Here is a 12,969-nt window from a genome sequence, read left to right on the forward strand (position 1 = left end):
CAAGCACTGTGGCTGTTGAGGTTCTGTACACCATTGTCACTGTGGGTATGAGGCTGTGTCCTGAGCTTGGCAATGGCTGGGCACAGCTGGGAATGGCATAGTGATTTGGGTTGTTGCTAAGAGGTGACTTGGCACAGTGCATGGTGGCAGTTGTGCACCTGGTGGCTACATGTAGTGAATGTGCAGCTTTAATAAAAATTTCCCTGAGCCCAGAGCTGAGGCTAACAGACTTGGAGTAGATCAGTCCCCAGAAGAAATGTGCTGGTGTATTGCTAGTATGTTAGGTAGAAAGTGTCTGTGCCACCTATCCTCCTGCAGTTGGCATTGTGTTTATGCTAGGGGGAAGGTGAGGAAAATAGCACCTTCCAGCTCCCTCATTTTCATATTCCAATATCAGTACGAACAGATCTCTCTCCCCTTTCCCTCAGTATTGTGTAAGCTGCTATTTTAATGTTGCCTTTTTGGAGGCTGGTGTCTCTTTAAGGGCAGTGACCCTGTTGTAACACATATTTTCTTGAAGTAAAGGTGAAGGTTTTGATGAGGCTTCCCTAAACCACTTCATACTCAGTTTCTAAGACATGCCTTGTTGCCATGCTATCCAGTTTTTTTTTTCCTCTTTATTAGAAGGATTGCTTCAGAAAGCAAGTGTGATCTGGTTCAATAAAGGGTGCTTACTCTAGTATTATGGGATGAAATGTGTCTCTCCAAAATTCATTTGTTGAAGTACTAACCATCATTACCTCACAATGGTCCATATTTGGAGATAGCATCTTTAAAAGTGTGTTTAAATCAAAATGAGAGTCCTAATCCAATATGACTGGTATCCTTATAAAAAGAAAATTTTTGACATACAAAGAGTTACCAGGGATGTGTGCACACAAAGGAAAGACCATATAAGGAAACAGTGAGAAGGTGGCTACCTGTAAGTTAAGAAGAAAGGCCTCAGGGGCGCCTGGGTGGCACAGTCGGTTGAGCGTCCGACTTCAGCCAGGTCACGATCTCGCGGTCCGTGAGTTCGAGCCCCACGTCAGGCTCTGGGCTGATGGCTCAGAGCCTGGAGCCTTTTTCCGATTCTGTGTCTCCCTGTCTCTCTGCCCCTCCCCCGTTCATGCTCTGTCTCTCTCTGTCCCAAACATAAATAAACATTGAAAAAAAATTAAAAAAAAAAAAAAAGAGGAAAGGCCTCAGGATAATCCAAACCTGCTGACATTTTGATCTTGGACCTTTAGCCTCTAAAACTGCAAGAAAATAAATTTGGTTGGTAAACTGCCCATTCTGTGTTGTCTTAGTCCTTTTGGACTGCCATAACAAAAACGCATAATAAAAATATCATAGACTAGAAGATTCAGTGTCTGGTGAGGCCCATTTTCTTGTTCATGTGTCCTCCCATGGCATAAGGGGTCTCAGGAGCTGTTTGTCATCTATTTTATAAAGGCATTTATCCCATTCATGACCTAATCACTTCCTAAGGGCTCCATCTCCCAATATGATCACATTGGAGATTAAGATTAAACATATGAATTTGGGGGAACACAAGCATTCAGTCTATAATATGTCATCTTTTGTTATGGCAACACTAGCACACTAATATAGATAGGTAGATACATAGATAGATAGATAATAGAAAAAAGAAAGTGGATATTCAAGCCCTCCCCCCACACAGTGATAAAAATGTTTGACCCTAGAATAGATTGACAAAAATAATGTTTTAGCTTTAAAGGCAGTGGATGTTAAAATCAGATGTACTAAATGAGCAAAGGGAGGGAAGGAGGGAGGGAGGGAGGGAGAGAGAGAGAGAGAAATAGACATAGATAACAAACCAGAGGAGAGGTAGGTGAGGGAAATAGGGGATGCAGATTAAATAGTACACTTACCATGATGAAAATAAAATAAATAAAAATAAAATAAAAGGTATATTAAGTTTTAGTCTAATATTATATACATCACATATTTCAAATATAAAAAGTGTCCTACACTCACTTCATATACAGTTGCCTTCGGGAAGCAGCATAATTTCTTATAGCTATATTCAGTGAAGATGGGAATAGCTGGTAACCACCTTCCTATCATTTTTAACACAATAATTAAAAAGAAGAGAGTTGTTGGGAAACATTCATCTAAAACTGTCAACAAAGCATACACTTGGAATTCTTTAATAAGGTTTAAAAAAACATTTCTATTCAAATTTATTTGAAATATGTGCTTGTCACAAGTGCACTCCTTAATCCCCATCACCTATTTAACCCATGCCCTCACTGCCCCCTGCCCCAAGTCCATAACCACCACCACCTTCTTCTCTATAATTAAGAATCTCTTTTTTTTGGATTTTTTCTCTATTTTCCCCTTTGCTAATTTGTTTTTGTCATGATATATCACATCTTTATCCATTCATCAATCAGTGGACACTTGGACTGTTTCCATCATTTGGCTATAGATAATGCTGCTATAAACATCAGGTACATGTATCCCTTTGAAATAGTATTTTTGTATTCTTTGGGTAAATACCCAGTAGTGTGATTCTTGGATAATAGGGTAGTTCTATTCTTTTAATTTTTTAAAGTTTTAAAATTTATTTTGAGAGAGAGAACACAAACGGAGGAGGGGTAGAGAAAGAGGGAGAGAATCCCAAGCAGGCTCTGAACCATCAGTCCAGATGGGGCTCGATACCATGAAACACAAGATCATGACCTGGACCAAGATCAAGAGCCAGACACTTAACTGACTGAGCCACCAAACCGCCCCTATTTTTAATAATTTGTGGAACATTTATACTGTTTCTTAGAGTGGCTGAACTAATTTGCATTTCCACCAACAGTACAAGAGGATTCCTTCTTTCTCTGCATCCTCACCAACACTTTTTTTTTGTTTCCTGTGGTTTTGATTTTAGCCATTCTGACAGGTGTGTGGTGATATCTCATTGTGGTTTTGATTTGCATTTACCTCTTGATGAGTGATATTGAGCATCTTTTCATTTGTCTGCTGGCCATCTGGATGTCTTCTTTGGAGAAAAGTGTCTTCATGTTTTCTGCCCATTTGTAATTGTATTATTTGTTTTGGGGGGTATTGAGTTGTAATATACCATTCAATATTAAATGTGGACTAAGAGATTTTCAATTTATAAAAATTGGCATAAATTTAATCCTAATATTTATGTATATTGTTGTTGCTGTGATTGTACTATACCATGTTAATATCATTGATATAATTTAGTGTCTTATAAATCTACCTTTCTTTGTCAATGTTTTGCTAATCATTTTACAATGTGCAGTTCTGGAATAATAAGGTAATTTATACCTTGGACATAGTATTAAAATGATGGAGTGGTTCTGGTTTTGCTCAACAATTGATCTCTCAAGTTTTTGCATTTTCTGGTATTAATCCTGTTTATTGGTGCAATGTTTTTGTAAAGAATTGTCACTGTTGCAATGTGGTTTCTTGAATTATTTATTAAAATCCTTCCCTTCACCTCACCATTCCTGTTCATTAAAGCATAACAATATCTTATTGATCATAATTGGAATTTCAAATTTGTTAATGTAAGATTCTATCAATGCATCAATCATAAATTACCTCCCTGCTCCTAGGCAGTAACTTTACAGCAGCAAACATCTGGATGAAAAGAGAGAACCATTGGGGTAATCATAGGAGTGTGGTGTGTTTTCAACGAATACACCAAGCTTCAACATGATCAGGAAAATGCTTTCAGGTCCATTAAGCCATTGCTATCATATTCAACCAAATTTCCTACCTTCTAAGCTTCCATGCATGCTAACTGAATGGCTTATATCAAAAACAGAACAATTAGCTACTTATTTCTTCCCCATTTGATTAAAAAAGCTTCATTCATATAGGCAGGGACACGTACCCCTCAGGGTTTATATACATTGCTGGAGAATCTGGTTTTGTTTTTTTTTTTTTTTAATGAAACTTATCTAGCTGGAAACTGGCCAAGACTCTCACTTTAGGATTAGAGATTTACTTCAGCCACAAGGGAGCTTGAAGAGTCCTGAGGGGGAGATTCCCAAAGCTGGGTAAGAGTAGATGAGTGCATAAAAAGGTTAAAAAAGAAACCTCTCAGAGATTCTAGCAGACAGTTTGCTTAAATAGATTTTAAATCTTCAGGAAGAATACCAACTGGATCTGAAAACATAGAGTAATACAAATAGAGATACTAATGTCACAATCCCAGAATGGGAATGGTAGTAGAACCACTTACCCCTGAATAAATTAACCAAATCAAACAAATATATGGGCAACCCATACATTTTCTTTTCTAAAGCCAGATAGTTTGCTACTGCAGCGATTGGAATTCAACCCTTACTCCTCTTTTTGAAGCATTGTGCTTAAAAAGATGCCCTAGAGATAATTCTGTGGTTGTTTTGCATATGACTTCAAGCAATGGTTCTGTCTCCACAGTATTCTAAATCCCAGATTAAGTAGCTATGTTGTTGCAGATCATTATAATAATATAGTAGTCTGCACTTTACACACACTTTTCTTCATTCTCTAGGGTGGAAGATCAAAGTAGAGTACAGTTTCAAATTGGGGGCCATGGTTTTATGTTTTATTCAGTTTTTTTTTTTTTTGTACAAAAGCCTGCTGTGTATGAAGAGATTAGCCTCTGTAAGACCAGATCTGAGAACAAAGTAACTGATCACTTTGTTTTTTACCACATATTTTTGCATGTTATCATGCTCTTATTAATGAGTGTATTCTTTGTGAGTTAATAACAACTATTCTTCATTAAAACTTTATACGTGTATGGTAAAGCATTGGAATGGGAGGCTGTAGTGGTCAGTTAATGGTTTTCAACATATTAGCACTTTCGATAGCGCTAATTCATTATGATCCCAGATTTGTTTAGATTGCTTGTAAATAGACCATTAGTAAGTGTTGTTTAGTCTTCTCAGAGGCAGCTAAAATCCTAGGTTATTAAAGTTTTTGAAATCATTATTAAAATGAGTTATCTACGCTAATCATACTTTCCTAAGAAGTAAGACTAATAAACTCTAAAAAGGGAATTTTCACAAAGCCTTCTCATGGAAAGTTGTCAAATTGCAGTCTGTTCATACAAATGTTTTTCAGGTGAAAGTGAATCCTCCTTGGATAAGGATAAGTTGCAGTCTCCTCTTGCTGCTCCTGGACCCCAACATGGACTTACTCATGCAGCCCTGTCTAACCAGCCAGGTCTTGGGGGTGCTTCTACCCTCAATCCACTGCAGCAGAACAACCTACTGACCAATAGTATGTATGATGTAATTTCAAAACTTGGTGTTTTGAAAAAAAAAAAATACTACGCAAGACCAATTGGACACCTTTGGCTAGCAGGGCTAGTACATTTTTCTTCAATAAGGTTTAACAGTTTGAAGTTAGAAGGGTAAATAGGGATTCATTTGAAAGTGTGGGATTTATAGAGTAGAGATAGATCAAGAGGCTATGTAGCAGAGTAATTAAGAAAGTTGGCTATAGTCACATAAACTTAGGTTTGAAATCCAAATCTTTTGAATTCCATACTACTGTTTGACTTTGGAGGTTTCACCTAACTTTTACAGGTCTCAGTGTTCACAACTATAAAGTAGGAAAATAATATATACCCATTTAGTAAGGTTACTGTGAAAGTTAAAAATAATAAAAGAAGCTTTTAACAGTGACTTGTATATAGTAATTACTGCATAAATTGTAAGTATTATTACTCAGCAATCAAACTACAGCTAATGGATACAAATTCAGGTTTAGATGATGATTTTTAGGAACTTCAAAAACTCAAAACTCTTTCTGCAGAAAAATGACTGATATACATTACTGGACTAAAATTTTACTTTACTTGTAAGCAGGAATGTGAAAGAAAACTTACATTATTCCTTTACTTGAGATATTCATTCTCTCACTAAACCCTAAGATTAAAACAACAGAACAGAGGAATTCTTAGATATTTTAACACAATATTATAAATCTTAATGAAATTAATCAGTTATGAAGCATATAAAATAAGTTATAGGGTCTTACTTTAAAGATATTATAAACTCAAATGTGAAAGGTCCCATAAAATAGAATGTTAAACAAAGGTAAATAAATAAATGCCAGAAAAGTTATAAATATCTTATGAGAAGTAAAAAAAAAAAAAAAGCCTGATTAAAGTAGACTTATTTCATAAAGTAGAGGAACTTATAAGACTTCTGGTTTCTGGTCTGACATTTAAAGAGTTTAGAAGTTGTTACTCCTCCTCAAAGCAAGATCAACAACTCCTTTAAATCCATCAGAGATTGAGTTCACAGGGCAGGGCTATCTCCAAAACTGGAGAGATAGGCAGAAACAGAGAATCAGAGTTTACAGGGAACAGAAGCCACAGCTGGACCCTGGTAGAAACATTTAAATTGCTGGAGACTCAGTGTGAACTTAGATGAGAGATAAAAACCCCTGGGGGCCAATCCTTAGTGGATCACTACACTTTAATGAGTTCTACCTCCAGAAACCCCATCAGGTTCTCAAGGTGAAGACTTGAGAAAATTCCCCTCATGTTTCTGGCTGGGAGACAAGGAAAATACCCATTTCAAAATATGCCCAGAATGTTCTGTTCTCCTTAACAAAGCCTTGCCCTCAAAGGAAACTATTTTACCAAAGTTAAACTACTTTCTTTTTAACAGAGCCTAACTGATGTGGGGGAAAGGATAAAAATCCACCACCCTGTAGTCATTGATATAAGGGAAAGGAGATGCATAACTCCAGCCCCTTTAGCATTTCCTGTGTAGCAGCCTCCTCACAGTCAAGACACTGAGACTTTTCTTTCCAGAAAGCAACTTTGTTCATGTTGACAGGGACTCAGAGGGTTCTTTTCCAAAAGACTGAGCCCCAAATGCCAAATGTGGGGTGATGTAGCCTTTTATGCATTTTCTACTTCATTGTCTCCCATATATGGGTAACATATAGACATACAGTCTGATTGGGTGGTCTCATGTTACAGGGTCTTGAGGGATGTCACTTATGCACTTAGCCAGGTTGCCTTCCCTTATCTTGAGGTCTTTTCTTACCACATTCCTTAGGGAGGGGACTTTACCACACCTATGGGGAAAGAAATACTCAACTCTAGTCACCTCTAGCCTTTCTGTCTTACCTAAGATGGAAAAAGCTAAAGAGCACTTGTGAAAGTCATAGCCCGAGGACACAGGCTCAAAGATTGAGACCTGATCACATCTTTCTCCTCCCTACACATTTTACCACAACCACAATAGGGCTCTGTATAAGAACAGTGGATTACAATGGAAAGAACTGAAATCCTCAGAATGAACTGAATTTGATTCTCTAGGATACACCAAAGATAACAGGAGGATGAGAAATGACAGCTACTAATATAACAGGTACAGCAAATAGTAAACATAACCTAATTTTCAGACAGATAAAAATAAAGCCTTCCACTAGAGGCATGCTTGTTTCAGTTTTCTTTAGCTAATATACCATTTCTGGCTTTAAAACAAAACTTACAAGGTGTGAAAAAGGCAAAAAACACAGTCTGAAGAGATAAAGCAAACATCAGAACCAGAATTCTATATAGCACATATTTTAGAATTATCAGACTGAGATTTTAAAATAACTATGATTAGTATGCTTAAAAGAAGGGAAAACATACAAGACTACCAGGGGATATTAAAACTGTATGTTAATTATACTTGAATAAAAAAACAATACATGGGAAATGTAAGTAGAGATGAAAATTGAGAAGCTAAAGTAAATACTGGCTCAAAAACACTCCAAAAAAATGAATACCTTTAATGGGCTCATCAGTAGACCAAAGTCAACAATTGAAGTATGTCAATAGAAACTTCCCAAAATGGAAATAAATGTGGTGCAAAGATTGGGAAACAAAACCCAGAATAGAATATACAATTATTGTGCAGCAATTACAAACAGTGTAGCATAAATGTAATAGGAATATGAAAATAATAAGAGTGAGGCAAAGGAACAGAAGAAATGTTTAAAGAAACAAGGACTGAAAATTTTCCAAACTTAATGAGAGACACCAGACAAAAGCTCTAGAAAGCTCAGAGAATACTAAGAAGAATAAATATAAAAAAAAGGCTACACCTATGCATATTATAGTCACACTGGAATATCAAACACAAAGAGAAAATCTTTTTTAAAAAATTCAGAGATAAATAAATTCTCCTTACCCATAGAGGAACAAGGATAAGAATTACATTGAACTTCACTTCAGAAACCAGGCAAACAAGAATACAGTGGTATTAAATACAGTGGTGTGACTACTTGAAAGAAAAAATAAAACACCAACCTAAAATTATGAATTCTGAAAATTCCTTTCAAAGGTGAAGACAGAAATAGAGATTTTCTCAAACAAAAGTTGAGAGAATTTATTATCATACCAAAGATCTGCCCTGTAAAAATGTTAAAAGAAGATCTATAAGGAGAAGGAAAATAATATAGGTCAGAAACCTATATCTACATAAAGAAAGAATGTTAGAGAAGGAATAAATTAAGGTAAATAATACATATTTTTCTTATTCTTTTTTCAAGTTTATTTATTTATTTTGAGAGAGACAGAGACAATGCAAGTGGGGGGAGGCAGAAAGAGGGAAAAAGAGAATCCTAAGCAGGCTCTGTGCTGCCAGTGCAGAGCCCAGTGCAGCCTTATAGTTTTTTTGATTCTCTGTTTTGTTGTTGTTGTTGTTATTGTTGTTGTTTTTGTTGTTCCCTTTCCTTTTCTGTTTTGGGTGATCAGGGTTTGTTTTTTTTTTTTCCCCCTTTTTTTCTATTTATTTGTTTAATAAACAAGTCAAAGGGTACTTAGTTAAAAATCCAAACACTCCTCACTGCAATCAAGGAGGTGCTCTGCACAGGACTGACCAGTAGGAAAAAGCAACCAAAAAACAACAGCAGAGTGCACACAGCATACACCAGAACACTTCCTAATGTGCCAGGTCCTGGATAGCGTATGTCCCCTTTTTAATATAACATTACTCTCAGGTGCAGGAAACATAACAAGCTTATAAAACCTGCAAAAGACAAAAATTTAGCCAGAATGACAAGGAGTAATTCTCCCCAAAATGAAGGTCAAGAAGAAATCACAGCCAGAGACTTGCTCAAAACAGATATAGGCAATATATCTGAACAAGAATTTAGATAAACATTCATAATACTACTAGCTGGGCTTGAAAAAAGCATAAAAAACACAAGAGAAACCCTTGCTACAGAGATCAAAGAACTAAAAAAGTAGTCAGGCTGAAATAAGAAATGTTGTAACTGAGATGCAAAACCAAGTGGATACAGTCACAATGAGGATTGAAGAAGCAGAGGAGAGAATATGTGATATAGAAGATAAAATTATGGAAAATAATGAAGCTGAAAAGAAGAGGGAAAGGAAACTAATAGATAATGAGGGGAGACTTAGAGAACTTAGTAATTCCATAAAATGAAACAGTATCCATATGATAGAAGTCCCAGAATAAGAACAGGAAGAAAAAGAGGCAGAAGGTTTATTTGAACAGATTACAGCTGAGGACTTTCCTAACCTGGGGAAGGAAATAGACATTCAAGTCCAAGAGGCACAGAAAACTCCACTCAAAATCAACAAAAACAGGTCAATACCATGACATATCATAGTGAAACTTGAAAAATACAAAGATGAGAAAATTCTGAAAGCAGCTAAAGACAAAAGGTCCTTAAACAACAAGGGTAGACACATAAGGTTAACAGCAGACATGTTCACTGAAACTTAGCAGGCCAGAAGGTAGTGGCAGGAAATATTCAATGTGCTGAATGGGAAAAAATATGCAGCCAAGAAATCTTTTTAAAAATATTTTTTAATGTTTATCTATTTTTCAGAGAGAGAGAGAGAGCACAAGTGAGGGAAGGGCAGAGAGAGAGGGAGACACAGAATTTGAAGCAGGCTCCAGGATCCAAGCTGTCAGCACAGAGACTGATGCAGGGCTCAAATTCACAAACTGAGAGATCATGACCTGGGCTGAAGTTGGATGCTTAACTGACAGCCACCCAGGTGCCCAGAAGCCAAGACTTCATCATCCAGCAAGGCTGTCATTCAGAATAGAAGGAGAGATAAATAGTTTCCCAAACAAAAACTAAATGGGTTCATGACCACTAAACCAGCCCTGCAAGCTGCAATTTTAAGGAAGAGTCTTTAAGTGGAGGATAAAAAAAAAAAGGCTAGAAGCAAAGACTAGAAAAGCAACAAAGACGAGAAAGTACCAGAGAACATTATCAGAAACAAAATGTCTCTACAGGTAACAGAATGGCACTAAATTCATATCTTTCAATAATCACTCTGAATGTAAATGGACTAAATGCTCCAATCAAAAAATAAAAGAATGGAGAAATATATAATATTTTAACACTAATCAAAAGTAGGTATAGCTATATTAATTTCAGACCAAGTAGATTTCAGAACAAGAAAAACTGTAAGGACGAAGAGGGGTATTACATAATGATAAAGAGCTCAATTCTTCGCGAAGATATTAAGTCTTAATGTGTTTGCTTGTATTAACAGAGTATCAAAAAATGGAGGTAAAAACTGATAGAACTGTCAGAAGAAATAGATGAATCCACTCTTTTAGTTGGAGACCTCAATACTCTTTTATCAGAAATGGGCATATTCAGGAGGCAGAAATTCAAGAAGGGTATAATTGAATCGAAAAGCACCATTAATTGACCTGATCTAATGGACTTTTATAGAATATTTCATCCAACAATAGAAGAATATACATTCTTCTTAAGTTTACATAGAACATTCACTAAACTAGATATGCTAGAGGCAAAAAGCAAATTAGCTTTACAATAGACCTCCAGGATCCTGTAAGTCTTCTTTAACATATGGAAATCCCTTTAGAAACTTCCTTTATCTCTACTCCCTCCAACTTGAAAGTATATAATCAATCAGTCCACACAATCACAGAGCAGCTTTTTCTGCCCATGAGTACTGTGAAAAGCACCTATTTGCACAAGGAAAAAATGATAGATTACATTACAGGTACTTCATGGAATAGAAATCATACAAAATATGCTCTTAGTTGTAATGGAATTAAACTAAAAATTAACAAAAAGACACCTGGAATATCCAAAAATACATGGAGACTAAACAGCATATACAGAACGGCATTAAATAATAAAAAAGGGATCAATACAACACGAAGATACAACAATTTTAAATATCTATGCCTGTACATTGGACCACTTAGACACATAAGCAAAAATTAGACAAATATAGAGAAGTAGATGTTAATACAGGAATGGTATGAGACTTAAACACACTATTTACATCAATGGATAGATCATTCAGGTAGGCAATCAATAAGTAAACAATGTCTTTGAATGATACATTAGACCAGATGGACATAATAAATACATACCATAGTCCATCCCAATACAACAGAATACACATTCTTTTCAAGTGCACATGCAACATTTTCCAGAACAGATAACATGTTAGGCCACAGAGCAAGCTTCAGTAAATTTAAAAAGGATTGAAATTATATTACACATCTTTTCTGACCATAATAATAAGAAACTAGAAATCAATCATAAGAATAAAACTAGAAAAAATACAAATATATGGAGGTTAAATAACATGATATTAAACAACCAGTGCATTAGCTAAGTAATCAAAGAAGAAATAAGAAAAATATGGCAACAAAAATACAAAAGATAATGAAAGAATATTATGAAAAATTATATGTCACAAATTGGACAACCTAGAATAAGTGGATAAATTCCTGGCAACAATCTTTCAAAACTTGACCATGAAGAAATAGAAAATCTGAAGATACAGATAACAAGTAACAAAATTGAATCAGTATGCAAAACACTACCAAAAAATAAAACTTCCAGACCAGATGTCTTCACAAGTGAATACTACCAAACATTTAAAGAAAAGTCAGTAATATTTTCCTCAAAATATTCCAAAAAAAATAGAAGAGGAATAAAGTTTTTCAGGTACATTATACAAGGCCATCCTTTTCCTGTATCAAAACCAGACAGGCACCATAAAAAAAGAAAACTACAGGTTGATATCCCTGATGTACATAAATGCAAAAATCATCAACAAAATACTAGCAAACCATATTCAACAATAGATTAAAAGGAGTACTCACCAAGATCAAGTAGGATTTATTCTAGGGATGAAAAGATGGTTCAATATTCACAAGTCAATCAACACCATACACCACATGAACAGAACTAAGGATAAAAATAATATGATCATTTAAATAGATGCAAAAAAAGAATTTGAAAAAATTTAAAATCTGTTCATGATGAAAATTCTCAACAAAATGAGTATTGTGGGAAAATAGCTCTAAATTTAAAGGCCATATATGAAAAACTCATAGCCAACATTTTAGTGAAGAAAAACTGAAAGCATTTTCTCTAAGATTAAGAACAAAAAAGGATGTCTAATCTTGTCACTTTTATCAACTGGAAATCCTAGCTACAATAGTAAGACAAGAAAAAGAAATTTAAAATTTTCCAAATAGGTAAGAAAGAAGTAAAAATTTCATTAGTTTCACATGATATGATACTAAATACACAAATCCCTAAAGACTCCACCAAAAGACTACTAGAATAAATTAATTCAATAAAGTTGCAGGATACAAAATTAAAACCCAGAAATTGGTACCATTTCTATACACTAATAACAATGGAGCAGAAAGAAATTTTATGAAAACCATCCATTTACAGTTCCACCAATTAGGATAAAATACCTAGAAATACAGTTAACCAAAGAGGTAAAAGATCTGTACTCTGAAAACACAAAACACCCAGGAAAGAAACTGAGGATGACACAAGCAATTGGAAAGAAATTCCATTCTCATTGATTGGAAGAACCAATATTGTTAAAATGTCTATGCTACCCAAAGCAATCTAGAGATTCAATGCAATATTTATCAAAATACCAACACTTTTAACAAATCTATAACAAATAATACTAAAATTTTTGTGGCACCACAAAAG

At 35.2% G+C, this 12,969-nt stretch overlaps 1 protein-coding gene across 1 annotated transcript in view; it reads left to right on the top strand.

The window, feature by feature from the left end:
- The window catches only part of DACH2 (dachshund family transcription factor 2), an 804,038-nt gene that overhangs the window by 656,402 nt on the left and 134,667 nt on the right, over nucleotides 1–12,969 (top strand). Inside the window, exon 5 of the mRNA XM_045470953.1 lies at nucleotides 5,086–5,244. Coding sequence (XP_045326909.1) covers nucleotides 5,086–5,244 — 159 coding nt within the window. The remainder of the gene's footprint in view (nucleotides 1–5,085; nucleotides 5,245–12,969) is intronic.

The sequence above is a fragment of the Leopardus geoffroyi genome, chromosome X, assembly GCF_018350155.1.
Source record: "Leopardus geoffroyi isolate Oge1 chromosome X, O.geoffroyi_Oge1_pat1.0, whole genome shotgun sequence".
In the NCBI taxonomy this organism is placed as follows: domain Eukaryota; kingdom Metazoa; phylum Chordata; class Mammalia; order Carnivora; family Felidae; genus Leopardus; species Leopardus geoffroyi.